At 56.7% G+C, this 16,818-nt stretch overlaps 1 protein-coding gene across 5 annotated transcripts in view; it reads right to left on the bottom strand.

The window, feature by feature from the left end:
- Positions 1–16,688, bottom strand: part of LOC148403048 (dachshund homolog 2-like) — a 19,645-nt gene extending 2,957 nt beyond the window's left edge. The window contains exons 1-12 of one of the 5 annotated variants that reach the window (XM_088396220.1): positions 15,621–16,679; positions 8,497–8,603; positions 6,952–7,062; positions 6,204–6,332; positions 5,632–5,810; positions 5,084–5,183; positions 4,737–4,862; positions 4,308–4,411; positions 4,064–4,211; positions 3,698–3,829; positions 3,430–3,561; positions 44–2,340 (exon numbers count right to left, since the gene is read on the bottom strand). In XM_088396220.1, the coding sequence (XP_088252346.1) occupies positions 3,545–3,561; positions 3,698–3,829; positions 4,064–4,211; positions 4,308–4,411; positions 4,737–4,862; positions 5,084–5,183; positions 5,632–5,810; positions 6,204–6,332; positions 6,952–7,062; positions 8,497–8,603; positions 15,621–16,192 (1,725 nt within the window). In that variant the 5' untranslated portion in view covers positions 16,193–16,679 and the 3' untranslated portion in view covers positions 44–2,340; positions 3,430–3,544. Of the gene's footprint in view, positions 1–43; positions 2,341–3,429; positions 3,562–3,697; positions 3,830–4,063; positions 4,212–4,307; positions 4,412–4,736; positions 4,863–5,083; positions 5,184–5,631; positions 5,811–6,203; positions 6,333–6,951; positions 7,063–8,496; positions 8,604–15,620 lie in introns of those variants that run through there. The other 4 variants (XM_088396252.1, XM_088396235.1, XM_088396243.1 and 1 more) reach the window with 4 other exon arrangements.
- Between the last annotated feature and the right edge of the window lie 130 nt (positions 16,689–16,818).

The raw sequence follows: 16,818 nt of genomic DNA on the forward strand, positions 1-16,818 counted from the left end.
CTCATCAAACGACGTCAACAGCTAGTTGAAAATGTCTTCACACCTCGGATATGGCGTCGAACGAAGCCTTCCTCCGGGAGTCAATCCAGGGCATGTTTAAGGCGAGCGCAGCGCAGACAAACTGCAACGAGACGCGGGGGGGCTGGCTGGCTGGCTGGCTGGCTGGCCGGCCGGCCGGCCGGCTGGCTGGCTGGCGGGCGGCACTTGACGCCGTCACCGCATCAGCCATTTGCACCTGCGTGAAGCTGGCCCCCCACCCCACGCAAAATGCAAGGAAAATAGTCCGTTTCGTTTGGGGCCAACGCAATTGACTGGCTCGTTCGTGAACGGGAAGTTACGTCGTTTTTCTTCGTCGTTTTGTTTTGCGGCGAGGTCGCACCGGCTTCAATGCGCATTACCGACGCCTACGGTGTGGGATAAGTTACGTCATTGCATGTTGGTTGAAGTCATATGAACTGAAAAAAGAACGAATAACTTCAGGAAGTGATCCGTTCACTGAAAAGATTTGTTCTTATGAACGACTCGTTGACTCACGAGCCAACGCTAATCTCGGTTGTCCCGCTGAAATATCACGTCACTTGGCGACGTGCATCCATTTGGCATTCAAGGCTTTCTGTTCTGCCTTGGCCGCTTGGAGCAGTTTTCACTTGAAGAACAGTGCACGCTCTTAGCGTTTAGCCCTCGCTCGCTCGCTCGCTCACTCGCTCGAGGAGGTCGGAATGAAACAGGTCGACACCTTAGTGGTGTTTGCTTCCGGCCGCATGCGATTGGAAGCAGATGTCCCCAAAGAGTGAATTGCGGCGCTGTGTCCATGTCATTTGACCATTTAGCAGGCCCAAAGTTGAGGCGGGCGCGACCAGAAGACGTGATAGACAGGTTGAGTGGTAGACAAGATGATCCAACTGGCTGGCAAATGCTGCTCAGGCTACAGTGGCTACAGTGGCACCTGGGAGCGCAAATACGTACGCTAACGTGCTCAAGGCATTTGGAGCAGAAAGGTGTCACATGCCACTTTTGCACGGGCCGGCCAGCCAGCATTAGCACGCGCTTCAGGGCCTGCCACCAAGAACAAGGAGCCCGTTTCGGAAGGCGAAAGGGAGGGAGGGAGGCAAGGAGGGAGAGAAGGAGGGGCCGAGGGCATGGTTGTCACACCTCCCCCTCCCTCTCAAGTGGTCGTTCCCCAAGAAGGAAAACGACAAGCCGAAAGCGAATGCGATTTTCACATCGTGACGGCTGCAATTGGGAGAAAGAACGAAAAAATCATTCTCACTGCTTCTCTCTCTCTCTCTCTCTCGGGACTCCGCGTGTCTAAGTTGAGTGCTTAAGAAAGCTTTCATTCACAAAGACTACAAAATTGAAGCGACTTTTTTTTGCATCATTGATGTCATCTGATTGATGACCTTCGCTGGTCTGGTACAATTTTGTGAACAAGGTGGATAAATAGACGGTCCTTCAATCCATTTGTGTCGAAGCTATACAGCCAAAACGCGGACGTATTGTATGAATTGTAATCGGGCTTTATTTATTGCTGTGCTTGTATTGAGAAAAAAGAAAACACCCCAAAAAACATGGAATTAGGACCTTGACACGGCAATCACAATATTGAGGGGGAAAAAAACCAATGGCGATTTGATTTTTGGTTCATTTTTGGAAGTGGTTCAGGCCTGGCCATGGCCCCCGTTACCTTGAAGTGTTTGTCGGTTGTGGTTACTCACGTCCTCCACGCCGTCCCCTCTCCATCATCTCTCGTCCGTCCCTTCTCATACGGCGCTTTGTCCGTCCGTCCGTCCGTCCGTCGCGCGCTCAGCTCTCCTTTAGGGGGGCATCGACTATAAGCGAGGAAGGAGGAGACACCCATCGCTGGCTGAGGAAAGGCAAGGGCGACCAATTCGTGCCAGCCTGCCGTTCTTCTCCAATTCACAAAGAACGGGCGAGAAAAACGTTGCTTTTTTTCCCACACAAAAACACTCCAAACAAAACTGGAGGAGTCAAACCACAGAAAAGGAATGAAGTGAGACACAAGACAAAGAAGGTTCTTTTGTTCAAGAGTCTCTTTGTGGCGTTGGCTTGACTCCCGTGCAATCGGAGCGGGCCAGCCCATGAGGTGGGCTCCCGTTGTTCCAAATCCGCCACTTGCGCCAGCATGCGCACAGAAAACAAGGTCACGTTTTGCTGCGCTCCGCCCCGCCCCGCCCCGCCCCGCCCCGCCCGACATCCGTCCGTCCGTCCGTCCGTCCGTCCATCCGTCCGAGACAAAGATTTGTTGAGGAGGATGCCGTGGCCTTGGGCTGATATCACGCATCTAGAACGTGACGGTGGTCTTCAGGAAAGCCCGAGATTCTGACCGGAAGACAAAACAAAACAATCACGTGACTCCGGTTAGCGCATCAAACGACAGGAAGCGATTCCGGAACCGGCCGGACAGACGGACCAATCGGTCGGCAGACGGCCTGGAGCTAACACGCATGATGCAGGCGTCGACGCCGACACCTTTTCCGCTTGTAAAATGAAGCTGCGGAGTCGTGCGAGTCAAAAGAACGGAGGCGAGCGCCAGCCGTGGTACTTCTTCGCTCTCGGCCCGAGAAAGGAGCAGAGCCGAGTCATCGTTCTCGCCCCCTCTCTCGCTGTCATTGTTTTCTGCCAACGTTGCAAAGTGTTTCCGTTTGGGGGGGCCGAGCTCCGAGTGACAACCTTCTCTGTTTTGCTACTCGTCTTTGTGCTCTTCATCTGCTGCCCTTTGCTGCTAAGGAGCCCTCCTAGCCCAGGAACCCTTCCCTTCCCATCCCATCACTCACGTCCCGCGTGTTTGGTTATTCTAAGCCTGACCCGTTTTCTGCCCGTCGTAAAAGGCAGCAGAGAACCCGAGGCGTGTGGACGGCCGTTGGTGGCGACAAGGTGCCATTTTTCAAGCCTTCCTCCCGCTGGCCTCCTTTGCCTCGCTCGCTCGCTCGCTCGCAGGCGCACCTCCTCCTCCTCGTCCTCCTCCTCCTGACGCAAGCTTTCCCATAAAAGCTCCCTGTCCTCGCTTTGGATTTCTTTGGATTCAGCATTTTTCTCTCCACTCCTTAATGAAGAGCGGGAAGGCTGGAGCGTGCGGGTTGCAACTGCCGCTATGGCCACGCTTAGCACGTTAGCGAGAGCAAGTGCTACTTGAGCCCGCTTTGCGCTCGACTCGGCATCCGCTCGACTCGGCGTCCGCTCGACTCGGCGTCCGCTCGACTCGGCGTCCGCTCGACTCGGCCCGCTGCCGCCAGGAAAAGGCCTCTGGGAGAGAGGGAGGGAGGCATTTTCTCGGACCGATGGTTGACCTTTGAACAACTACGTCTTGGGAGGAGGTCCACCCGACTAGATTTCCCAGTGGGAACGAGGCTTGCCCGTCCGTCCCACACCTGTGTGGATTTCGCTGGCTGGCTCGCTCACGCCACTCACCCACAACAATGCTTGTCAACGTCAGGCAGGCAGGCAGGCGGGACGGACGGCGGCACACACGCGTTTGGTTTTGCCAACCTTGTCTCGGGGGTTCCCGTCGGGTCGGTCCTGCCGGTCAAAGGGAGGCGGCATCTGCACGACACGCAACCACGGACGGCAAATGTATTCTTTGGTTTTGAGGATGAGAGCCCGGGTTTTGGAGGGCACGCGTGAACCGAGACTGAAAAGAAACTGTGCGAATGGCTTCTCACGCCATCCGTGTCAGTACCGTCGGGCTCGGGCGAGAGTTCCCTGGCGTCCTCACCCCCCGGCTGCCGTCTCCGCTTGGACTCAAACTCCAGTGCCTCCTGCAGCTTCCTCTTGGCCTTCTTCTCCTTCTTCAGACGTTTCTGGAAGGACACTGCGGGCAGAGCAGAAGGAGAAGCCGTTTGGGAGCGGCTGCCGACACGCCACCTGAGAGAGCCAGCGAGCCAGCCAGCCAGCCAGCCAGCCAGCCAGCCAGCCAGCCAGCCAGCCAGCCAGCCAGCCAGCCAGCCAGCCAGCCAGCCAGCTAGCCAGCCAGCCAGCCAGCCAGCCAGCCAGCCAGCCAGCCAGCCAGCCAGCCAGCCAGCCAGCCAGCAAGAGCAAGCGAGACCTCTGCTCTGCAGTTCTGAGGTCAGCTGGCGCTCCAGGCTCTCTCTCATCTCTCGTTCGCGGTCCAGCTCCATCTTCAGCTCCCTTTTCTCCGCCTGGATCTGCTTGTCCTGCACGCGGGCGTTCTCCACCGCCACCTTCAGGAGGCCCTGGAATGCACGCACACGCACACGCACACGCACAGGCACGCTTTGTTGATAAAAGGAAAGGAGTGGCGGCGGCAGCGGCGGCGGCGGCAGCGGCACCTGTATGTTGGTGAGGAGCGTCTCCACAGACGACAGACTGTCGGCGAAAAGAAACGGGGCGGGGAAGGTGGCGGGCGGGGCTCGTCCCGGCGAGGCTTGGTCTTCTGCGGAAAGCGCGACTTTTTATGGAAGCGGTGTTGCCCAACCGCCGAGTCAGTTGCGGGAATGCCTTGTACCCGCCGAGCCGGGCCAAAAGCCGGCGCCTTTTGCCAGATCAACAGCGCTCGCCAGGAAGAAACAGACAAAGAGTGGAATCCACCAAAAGGAGTTTACAGCGGCGGGACGTGACATTTTACCATTCCGCAAAATGAAATCAAATGTCAAGGATCGGCGCCAAAGAAAGCTCGCCCGCCCAACCGCCCGCCCGCCCGTTCGAGCCTGTGCGGAGCGCACCCCCAATATGTCGCCATGGTGTCCTTTGCGTCTCACCTTTGTCCTTTGCCATGTTCTCTGCGGGCGTGGCGGCGTCCGTCGACAGCGGGCCTGAAGAGGGAGAACCCGACCGAGTCAGCGCGCGCGGCGGAATCGGAAGCATGCCGTTGATTCCAAGTTTTCCTTCGAAATAAAGAGAGCAAAAAAGCAGGTGGCGGCGGGCTCAAGTGGGCTAATTCCACTCAGCCTCTGTACGGCTGTATTTGACATTATGTGGCCCATTTGAGGCGTGCTCGAGCACGCCCGTCTTTTCCTTTCTTTCATTGAGAGTCACAAGAAACGTTTTTCTTTTCTTTCCTTGTCTCGAGCTATTAAGAGAAGAAAGAGAAGATAGTCCTGCATACCGAGTCTTTCCGGCGAGCTGGAGGTGGAGCTATTGGTCCGCGACCGCCGAGGAGTGTCCGTCTCGTCGACAGAGGGCGAGGGACTGCGGCACGCGCGCTCCTGCCCGACAGCACAGATACGTACAGGAAGTGAACGCCGCGGGACGGTTCCGTTTCCAAAATCTCGTCCCGTTGTTGTCGACGGCGTTTGGCCTTCATTTTTAGCGGATCAATTTGCTCATGGCGACTTTATGACGCAATGCGTCAACAGTTGCTGTTTTTTTTTGTTTTTTTTTTTAAATGAACTTGTGAACTTCATCTCACCTATTTGTGGTGAAAAGTAAGCAAAACTAAAGGAAAAGTCCTAAAAAGGTACAAACCATTTCAAAGTAGGAAGCAAAGCGACAAAGGAGCTGTCAGAGAAAGAAAGAAAGAAAGAAAGAAAGAAAGAAAGAAAGAAAGAAAGAAAGAAAGAAAGAAAGAAAGAAAGAAAGAAAGAAAGAAAGAAAGAAAGAAAGAAAGAAAGAAAGAAAGCAAGCAAGCAAGCAAGCAAGCAAGCAAGCAAGCACCTTGATGACGGGCGTCTGGCGCAGGTGGATCTGCTGAGCGGCGGCGGCCATGTTGGCGATAGTGCCGAGCTGGTTCATCTGCGACATGGCCATGGCGACGGAGGCGGGCGGCAGGCCCACGGGCGGCAGGCCCACGGGCAGCAACGGGTGGGGCATCATCACAAAGGGCAGCTCCAGTCCTGGCGCACGGACAAGAGTCACGGCTAGCTGACGGCTAGCTCGCTGACGTTTCTCTTTTTGCCATATTTGAATGCCTGCCGCGACCTGCTGTTCAACGTTCAGTCACACACACATGCAAAAGCTGTCCCCCTCCGCCCTCCCTCCCTCCCTCCCTCCCTCCCTCCCTCCGGGGCCAACGTGACGACAATCAACGGGAGTGTTTATGTGTCACCTCCCTCAACGCCGATGAATCCGAGCAAAGTGTTAATATGCGAGATGGCCGCAGTTGAAATGGGCCGCATGAACAAATCGCATTGGCTTTTGCGTCAAGCTTATCGTGAAGATGCACGCACGCACGCACGCACGCACGCACGCACGCACACACACAGCTGAGGGTGGGTGCGCTTGCTCACTGTTGGCCAGCTGCTGTTGGCTGAGGGCTCCCAAAGCCAGGGCCCGCCCTGCCGCTGCTGCCGCCGCCGCCGGTCCTCCTCCGGGTCTGTCGCTTGGGCGCTCCTTGTCCCAGGAGCACTCACTCCCTCCTGGGCACACACACACACGTACAGAAGGCATGAAAGACAACAACATCCCGCAAAAGCGGCTGTCACCAATTGTGGCCCGACCCGGCCCAGCCCGGCCTCCCCCCTTCTCATCTATCTTCATTAGTTGGAAGCTCTCTGGATTATTGCGCGTGTCAGCTGGGCCCGATCCCGTTGAAAAAAACGCTTCCCCTCTCGACCTGCGTCTGTCTTTTCCCGCCTCGCTCGCAACGTCTTTACGTTTGTGGTCAGAAGAAAAGCAAAAGGAAACAACAAGAGGGAAAAAACGCTCCTCGGAAAGCGCCCGGTTGGCCGGCCGGCTTTTCCCTTTGTTGCGTTCTTCAATAATTCACACCCACATATAATGGACTCTTTGTCGGATGCTTGTCGAGCGGAAACGCACGCACGCAGGCAGGCAGGCACAACGTCAAAAGCCATGGGCGGACGGCATCGTACTCCATGAAGACGCAGGTGCAACTGTATAGGCCGACGTTGCACTCTGCATCTTGCCGGAGGATTCACACACACACACACACACACACACACACACACACACACACACACACACACACACACACACGTGTCAATGCTATTTGTGCACATGTGTGTTTGTGTGAGCTACCCGCGTTGGAGTGCAGGTCGTCATTGTCCGATTCGTTTCCGTTCTGCAGCCTCATCATCATCTTCATCTTGTGCAGCTTCTGGAGCTCAGCCATGGCGGCCGCTGTAAGGCCTGACGCGCATGCTCGCACGCACACCCACCCACACATGTGCGCACACACACACACACACACACACACACACACACACACACACCCGCGCGCACACAGTGGTCAATATGCGCCACGTCGCCTTTGGTTGGAGCGTTTCAGACACCCTGAGGACATCATAGTGCGCCCGTACATGTCGCCTGTACGCGGCGTCGCCCGTGCACACGCGCTTTTGTACTCTGTGCGCTGACCCGGAACTGACTTCTGTACACAGCAGGCAGCAGAGTGAGAGCGAGAGTGATGCCCATCGCATCGCAGCGCAGCGCAGCGCAGCGCAGCACGACACGTCACTGCCCCAAATTTGAGGAGTGAAGACGCAGTTCGATCCGCCGCTCCGTCTATCGGCGGTCCGACGTCCCGCCTCACTTGGGTCGGCGGCTCGACCGTCGCGGCTCACATTGTGAGTTAGTGAGCAAACTAGCATGGCGGCAGAACGGGAGGCCTCGCTTTTGTCGTGACGGCGTCTCGGACCCGCTCGCCCGACCCATTTGGCTGCTCAATATTTGATGACTCTGAGAGACGGTATGACAGTGTGCATACAATAAAGAGCAAAAGAGAGCAATTGCTCTTTTGTGTTCTGGATTTAGAAAGTCACGATTGTTTTCTACGCTCCCGTGAGTGGCCGGGTGATGGACTTAATGGCTGCGCCGCAGCACTTAAGTCGGCCATTTTGTTTCCGTTGCTCTTTTTTGTGTGTGTGTGTGTGTGTGTGTGTGTGTGTGTGTGTCTGGATCGGGCCAAATTGATTCGGCCCGCAGTGTAGAAAAGGCCTCGAGACCGCTTTGGCTTTTCTTGCCAATTTGTAAAGCTGAATTTGGCGCTCTTCCGTGACAAGGGACAACGGGCGTGACGACAGCTGTCCCGTTTCGATCCTACGGTCAAGCTATTTTTAGGACAGGCCGCTCTCGAGCGGAGAAGGTCGACGAGATGGTCAAAAGCGTCGTGGCGGCCACCCGACGAGGTGGAGGCCGAAAGCGACGCTGAGCGATCTGAAGTCAGCCAACGCTGCTGTGTCTGGGATGCACTTGCGCTCACCAAACTCAACTCATAGTGCGAGCCAATCCCGGAGTGAGCTGTGTCCGTATGTCCGAAACGCATCAATGATGGCAGGAGGAAGATCAAAGGTGGAAGGAGAGAGGAGGTAAAAGCGAGGAGGGAAGGACAGAGCCGGGAGACCGGGAGGCGCCTCGCCTGAACCACTTCACCTCCGAGCACCTCCGACCATCTCCTCCCTTCTTCTAGGAAAGGCAGGCAGGCAGGCAGGCAGGCAGGCAGGCAGCCACGCAGGCAGCCACGCAGGCAGGCAGGCAGGCAGCCACGCAGGCAGGCAGGCAGCCACGCAGGCAGGCAGGCAGCCACGCAGGCAAGCAGCCACGCAGGCAGGCAGCGCTACTGACCGGTGTGAGAGAGCAGGTTGGGGGACAGCAGGCCCGGGTGAAGAAGCCTCGGGCTTTCGCCACCGGCGCCCAAAGAACAGCGCTTGGGAGGACGACCCGGACGAGAGCTGCGGGCGAGAGAGAGAGACAAAGGAAGGGAGGACAAATCACAAACGCAACGCTTCAAAGAGAAAATGATGAACTTTTTTTTTAAGCCTGCAAAAATTCTCCACTTTGTCATGTCAAGTGCCATCAGCCAGTATGCTAAATTTGCAGCAGCCCATTTGAAAATCACACCTTGTTCAAAGACTCATTTGTTTCGCCCCCCCCCTTCACCAAAATCACCCAGCGTGGGAAAGTGGGAAAAAAGCCAAAGGACGAGACACGTCTCTACAAAACATGGTGCTTGCCTTGCAGAAGGAGCCATTGTGGAGGGTGTGAAAAGAAAAGAAAAGCAGCGCGACGTGACACCGACTTGTCGCGTCAACTTGGACCGACCTCTCTGCATCGCACCGCACCACGACTGCATGTGTGAACAAAAGACACTTGTTCGTTCTGTGCGCGTGTCCCGTCGGCTACATCGCCGTATGTCGGCTATTCGTTCTCTGCGCAAAGTGCAGGTCGCACGTTCCTGACACGCAGGCAGGTAGCCAGGCAGGCAGGTGGGCGGGCGGGCGGGCGGGCAGGCAGGCGGGCGGGCAGCCGGGCGGGCAGGCGGCCGGGCAGGCAGGCAGGCAGGCAGCCGGGCAGCCACGCAGGCAGGCAGGCAGGCAGGCAGCCACGCAGGCGCTGACCTCCGTTTGTTAAACCGGAGCGGACTAACTAGTAGATCTCAGAGCCGAGTCGCCCAACGGTGGCGCTGGGGTCCAGCCGCCTTCAAGCAAGTCTCGGTCGGCACTCACACGCCGCGCCATCTCCCGCTCTCCCAATGGCCGTTTCTATGGCGACGGAGCCCGGATCAATATTTTGTCGCGGGCGGCGTCGGCCGGCTGACAGATTGATTTAGCGGGAGACGGGCAGAGGTCACGCAGTTTAGTGAAGGCGGCGCTGCTCCGTGCCCCCTCTTTAGCCAGCATCTCTCATCTGGCTCGCCAGACCCCGCCTCCTCAGGAGTTCTGTTTGGTGACAGCCGTCAAACGGAAGCAGGCATTTAAAGCTCGCGCGCGGTGGCCACTTGGCGGCGAGTGCGGCCAAATGGAGGTCACGTCACTCACTGGGCGAGGCCGCCGCCGCCGCCGCCGCCGCCTTTTGCCGTTTCGGAAAGCAAATCATTTTTGTCCAATGGGTGGCCGCTCGCTTTCATCGCACGAAAAATCAGACGTTGTTTGATGGCAAACTCATTGTGGACGGGCGGAGAGACGGACGGATGCTTTCGCCGGCGGACGCATGTTTCCTTTCCGTCCAGCCGAGAACAAGGAGCGATCGTTAAGAGAAGTAGAGCGCAAATAATTGGAGGGAGTGGGGTGGGGTGGGGTGGGGTGGGGGGTCAATGACAGATGAAGAAACAGCCAAGTGAGCCGGACCCGCTGCCCTGGGCCTAAGACGGAGGGAGGCGTCTCGCTTGCAGCGACGTGCGGCAGGCAAAAACGTCGGCAGCCGACGGGACCGGTCGGACGGCGCCGTGGGTCCAACGAATGGCAAGAGAGCTTCAAGTGGGATTTTCTCCGCGGCTTTTTGCTCTCTGCGGAGGTCAGACCTCGGTACGGCGGCGTGATAAACGGCCGTTACGTCGGTGTCATGTGTCATGGATCGGCCCTGACGCGGCGGCGCAAGGACGCTCGCCTCTCTCCTCTCGGCCCTGTCATCTCTTCCCGGAGGTTCCCTCCCTCCCTCCCTCCCTCCCTCCCGCCAGCCACCCCCCTCCGCATCTCTCCCTCCCCCCATCCATGAGTCGATGCCTCGCCCAAGTGTCATCCCTCCGCCATCACTTCAGTCCATCTTTCATGTGTCAGGCTGTCTCGGCCCCGAACCAAAGGTAAACTTCACCTCCAGCCATGGCGCTGCAACGTCGTGAGGGGCGCCTTAACTGGCCAGTTTGATCAAAGGAAGGATTCCGTCAGCCAGCGCTTTTGGCCGGACTGGGGTTAGGCTTTTGGCGCACGAGGAGGCAAAGCAACGCTTTCCTTGGTGCCTGTTTTTTTCCGCCGTCCGACTCACAGGGTGCCATCCTCCTTTTCTGCTGAGTCGGTGCTTCGCGGGCGCCGCACGCCACAGCTGTTGAGAGACAAGTGCTGGTGGTGGTGGGGGGGGGCTTTATTGGATTGTCTGTGTCCTCCATTTGGATAAGAAGGGAACGAGGGAGCAAGGACAAAGGACGGGGAAAATCAGCCGACGGCCAGAGCGCTAAAATTGTTGCGTCTTGTAACACGTGCGCACACGCGCCCACACACACACACACACACACGCGCGCGCGCGCTGAGAAGGTCAAGCCCGGATCCTTCAAGAAGTCCACTTTGATGAGTCGTGCACAACGCCAACAGCTGAATCAATATTAGGCTCACAGAGCAAGCACGCACACGTGTGCATGGCACAGAGCGCGTACTTGCCTCAAACTCCTCGCGAGAATCAAACTCTGTGCACGACGCGCAGTACAGCCAATTGCCTTTCAAAAGCGGCCGCTCGGGTTGTGCCGCCGCCCGCTGCCCTGATGGCTGGCGGCCGGCGCACAACAACCGGGCCCGCCATTTTGTAGGTCACTCCAAACAAAGGCGACGGACGGCAAGCGCAAACACGGCACAAATAATCTGGTCGGAAAGGCCGCCTGGCGAGCCAAACGAACAAAAACAAACGGCCCTTCCGTTGTCTCCCTTTACATGAGGGACGGAGGGCGGGAGGGATGTAGGGGGGGGGACGGGGCCTACAAGCATGACTGAGAGGGACCGAGTTCCTCGTGGCTTTTGCCCACTGAGCCCAGTGCAAATCCAGCTAGCATCGCTGCTCAAGTTTGACGGTGAAGAGACACACGCACACGCACATGCGCCCACACACACACACACAGGCTTGCTTACATGGACACTTTGCTGTCTTGGAAACCGTAATAAAGCCAAACGCACGCACGTCGTAAATCTCACAATAATACGTCCTCCGGGTGCAAGTGTGTGTGTGTCTTTTATAGGAGTTGTAAATTTAGCTGCTGGCATTGTTTTTATCAGCATATTTGCAAGCTGTTTAGCCAACGGTGCAGATGTCACTGTTACGACCGCACACACGCACACTCACACTACACCAGCCTTTTGATACTGTGTGTGCGTGCGTGCGTGCGTGCGTGCGTGCAATGCTCCATCGCTTCACCTGGCTGAGTGTTTGTGCAGGTCACTCACACACGCACACGCGCGCGCACACACACACACATGCACGCACACACACACCAGACACACATTCTAGTGAGCTTGCTCACTGCATGAAAGGTCAGCATTCGCGTGCGTGTTATTCGATGAATGCTGAGAAGCGGCGCAGCGCTTAGAAAGAGGTCGCGACCTTTGAGCTTTCATTCAATCAGATGGCGAGCGAGCGAGCGAGCGAGCGAGCCGAGGGCTCCACGGCGCTAACGGAGATGAAGCTGGGCTCAAGCCCATTTTGTGCGCACGTGCCCGCGAGGTGCAGCAAGTGGGCGACCGATGGACTTTTTCAACCTCTTTGACTTGTGTTTTGGGTTTGGTTTTTTTCCCGCCCGCCTCTTCTTGGCGCTCTTTCTTCTTTCCTCCCGTGCCCCTTTGGCCCCGGGCAATTACGCGCTGTTTGTCCACCCGTTTTCAATCAAATCCCTCCGTCCAGCCCCGGTGTCCCCCTCCCCCTCCCACTGCTCTCCTTTTTCATTTTTAATTAACTTCTTTTGTAACTTGAAAGCGACCCGGCCGCAAGAGCCAAGCCCCCCACCCTCCCCCTCCCCCACTCCTTTCCAGTGCCCCTTGGGCAGACACGTACGTGTGTGGAGGTTAAACAGGCTATTTACATTTCAGTTACAAGCAGAGAGCAAATAAATGATTAATGAGGACGCAGATTAGCAGCACGGCACTTCCTTTAGCTTAGCTTAGTTCAGCAATTCATTTGGCCTTCAGCCTTTGTACTGAATAAAGACTTTTTGGGGGCCTTTAATGGAGATGGCCAAATGTCAAGCAGTTGCGTTTTTTGCCAGATACAATTGTGCAGTCGTGTGAAATGACAGGTGTTCTGCGGAAACGGATTTAGATCCGTCCAATAAACTCTGATTTGGATTGAATGCATTTTCATTCAACTTTGAACACACTCTCCATTTGTTTTCTAGAAAGCAGAACCTTTGAAAGTGCCGTCTTAAATCCTGCACCGTTTGTTTTCGGGGGGTTTTCCGCAAGCGGACCCCACCGTCAGGTTGATTTGTACGGCAACAAAAACGGTCCGATTGACCTGGGTCGCTCCACTTTGGGTTGCTTTAAAGGCAGCGGGAAAGAGGCGAGTCAAACATCAAAACAAAGTTAGTGCAGGAAGGGCTCCCAAAACTCAAAGGTATCAGGATGCAAACACTGAGTCTGAACGTGGACGGCATTTTCCACAAACACCTTTGCTTGCCCTGCTGCCCGTCGTGCTGACACCAGGGTGACACCAAGCAGTCAAAGCTGGAAGAAGACAGAGACCTCACGCACGCACGCACGCACGCACGCACGCACGCACGCACGGAGAAGCGGGGAAGTTACAAACGGCCGCATTGTTCGCTGTGAGGAGAAAATTACAGTGAGCGGGATGATTCTGACAAGCTATCAGCACGCGCACGCTTTTTTGCGCTCAGGTAATAAACGTGTGTCTTCATCAAGACCAGCACAGCACATTAGTCTTCATGTTGTCGCCCACCATCTTGGCGGAAAAACAAAAGGATCTCCCGAAATAAATGAGGGAGGCTGGACCGGCACATTTAGCATACACATGCACGCACGCACACAAATGATGAGTTTGTTTGTCCGTGAAAATCTCAGTCACTTTAACCACTGTTATTATTCTAATCAAGATGACATGTTTTTAAATGGATTATTATACGTTTTCATTAATAACACACTGTCAGCCTGCCAAGGGCTTCTTGATGGGCACGCAGGCACGCACGCACGCACGCACGCACGCAGGCGGTAAACATCCAAGTCAGAAAGCAAAGAAAAAAGAGGAATGAAGTTTGTCAGGAGACACACGCACACCTCTGTCATGTGCCTACAGGCTGATTAAAAGTTTGCGTTGATGACACGCTGTCTGCTCCAAAGGAGGCGCGCGCAACCTTTCCGAACTGATTTTGGCTGCAATTACTCCACGGCAACACTTGGACGGACGTGCGTTTGTTGGGCTGAACCGGGTGACGATGTTTTCCTTAATAACAAGTTGTCTTTGAGACACGGCCGCACAGCCGATCTGCGGCCACCTTGCGTGTGTGTGTGTGTGTGTGTGTGGGGGGGGCAGGTGAAGTACAGAACGCAGGGGAGCTGGGGAACAACAAACCGGAAGCACGTGAAATGAGAAAAGGGATGGAGAGAGATTACCTGGCGGCCCGGAGGAAAAGAAAAGCCATAGGGATGCTCCCTAATGCCATTTCCAAAGCAATCTGCTAAGTGCACCAGCTAGCTAAGTGCACGGCAAACGTGCGCGCGCGCCCGCCCGCCTTCGTAGGCATCCGATGATAAAACATATCCCGCTAAAAGACAACACTGCGCCTTCATCACCTCCTTCCTTCCTTCCTTCCTTCCTTCCTTCCTTCCTTCCTTCCTTCCTTCCTTCCTTCCTTCCTTCCTTCCTTCCGTCCATCCTCCCGAGCCGTCAAGACGCGATCTGCGACCGAGCCCAACACAATCTGGGGTGCGCATGCGCACAAGGTGCTCCAACTTGGACGCAAACTCCGGCAACTACGCCACATCCAAACACGTTCCCACTCGCAAATGCGTCGGTGGGGCCTCCACAATTTATGGGGAAATCCGCTCTTGTTTCCAACGCTTCAGTGTAGTCTTTGAATAGATCTTGAAGGAAAATATCGGAGTATTAGACAAGAGGGCACTGTAAGCTGATTTGTGTCTCGTCACATCATCCCATACAAACGCACAGCGGGCATGACGACGCTTTTTGGGGGGGGTTTGTCACGCGCCTGCCGTACTTAGTGATCTAAGGTGGACGACCTCAGATTGCTTGGTTGGAGTACAAACCATACGGCAGCCGTGTCCAAAAGGACCGATAACGCACGGGCAATGTTAGCTAGCGCGCTCACGAGAATCTTGGTTTTCCACGCAAGAAAACAACCGCAGGCAGGGGCATATTTCTCCCACGCTCACTGGCAAACGACGCAAATGCTATGTTGTGGCTTTCTCCGTCTCGAAATAAGGCAAAGACGGCTGAAAAGCGTCAGTGACGTCATCAACGACTTGACTCGCACGGGACTGACGGCGACTACAACAAGTCTGATGGTGCGTGAGCGGGATGTTTCAGCGCAGCGAGCGGACTCTGTCTTCCGTACGCGCTTTGTCTCAGACGGCAAGCTGACGTGACCAGAAGAGCCCAGAAGAACACTCGGAAGGCCTTCCTCGCTCTCTCTGGCTGGCTGGCTGGCTGGCTGGCTGGCTGGCTGGCTGGCTGGCTGGCTGGCTGGCCAGGGTTAGGGTTAGGGTTAGGGTTAGGGTTAGGGTTAGGGTCACACACACAGGCGCATCTCGCTCTCGCTCAACGGGCAAAACGGGATGTTTTTCCTGCCATCTTTTCCAACGAGTCAACCAATTGAGAGCCAATTTGCTCACGACTTGCCCCCACCTCGCCCGCGCCAAAGTCCGCTTGCACTCTTTTGACTGCCTCGCTCGCTCAGTGGCTGAGCCCAGTGCATGGGCGTTCATCATTCTTTTCCTTTTCCCGGCGCACAATTTGAAGAGAGGCTCAGGGGGCGAGGCTCGCTCACTGCATGGAGGAATGTCAATATCATTTAAAAGGCCGGGGGGGGGTGCATGCGATCGGCAACAATGGCTTTCCAGCTGCGTCGTTCGCTCGATTCGCGACGACCTCATTCTTGGCAAAGGAACGTTTCTAACCTATTTGCAACAGTACGGCAAAAGAGAAGCAAGATAAGTTGGAATAAATCCACACAGTGAAGATGTCGAAGTCGAGCACTTCCGAGCGGATGCGAAACGTTGGAGAACGGGAACCTGGTCACTGACCTGGCGCTGGTGCAGTCCTGGTAGAGGATCTCAAAGTCCTTCCTGGAGATGAGCTTGCATCGGTTGACCCCGGGCTGGATGGCGCCGAGCCCCCGCAGCACACGGACCTGCTCCACGGTGCACACCGCCGGCGTGATGTCCAGCCTCTTGAGCTTGGTGTAGACCGTGTGCAGGCCGCCCACCAGGTGCTTCAGGAAGAGGTCGAACACCTGCGGCAGGCAGATCAGCTCCTGGCCGTGCACGCTGAAGCTGGCCACCTTGACGCCGTGCACCTCCACCAGCTTGCACTCGCCACACGGCCCTGGCCCTGGCCCCGGCCCCGGCACGGTCGGCGAGCCCAGGGAACCCAGTCCGCCCTGCAGCCCGGGCACCAGCGGGGTGGCGCCGCCGTTGCCCAAGCCGACCAGCGCGCCTCCCGCGGCGGGCAGGAAGCCAACGAGCGCGGTGCCGCCGCTGAGCCGCGGCGAAAGCGAGTGCGGCTGCGCGGGGCTGGAGCTTTCGCCGGGAGCCGCTGAAGCGTGGACTTTCTCCGCAGGCAAGCGGTAAAGCGCGGGGGAGCCGGGCAGCGACATGCCGGAAGTGCGGTGGCCGGACGGACGGACGGACACTCTTCCGGAGTCTCGTGTTCCGTTTTGCTTTGTCCGCTCGTTGGAGTGACGTCGCCGTGGGTTTCGCTCACCACGCGTCAACCGTCGCTCGGCCGTGGGGCACGCGTGGCTGGCTGCCTGCGTGGCTGCTTGCCTGCCTGCCTGCCTGCCTGCCTGCCTGCCTGCCTGCCTGCCTGCCCGCCCGCCTGTCTGTCTCGTTGGCCTCTGCGTCCGCTCGCTCTGCAAGTACAGACCCGCAAACTCGCAAGCGGAGACTCAAGCTCGGTGGTGGCCCCGCCCTTGCCGCGAATAGACCAATCGGACAACACGCCCTGCAGGACAGCCGCTGCAATTGGTCGAAAGGGGAAGGGGGGGGGGGGGGGGGGGGTTAGCCACTCTCCCTTTCCTCAACCAGAAAGTTTGGTCAGTGGACCCATGCCTTTTGGCAGTTCAGCACCCGCGATTTCAGCGATTGTATTTCCACCCCTCCCTCCCTCCCTCGCTCTGTCTCTCTCTCTCTCTCTCCCTCCCTCTCGCCCTCCCTCCCTCCCTCCCTCCACCCATCCATCATCTGAAGCGTTTATCCTCACGCTTATCTTCTCCCAGCAACC

Source organism: Syngnathus floridae, chromosome 1, assembly GCF_059516105.1.
Source record: "Syngnathus floridae isolate MCC-2025c chromosome 1, RoL_Sflo_1.0, whole genome shotgun sequence".
NCBI classification, from domain to species: domain Eukaryota; kingdom Metazoa; phylum Chordata; class Actinopteri; order Syngnathiformes; family Syngnathidae; genus Syngnathus; species Syngnathus floridae.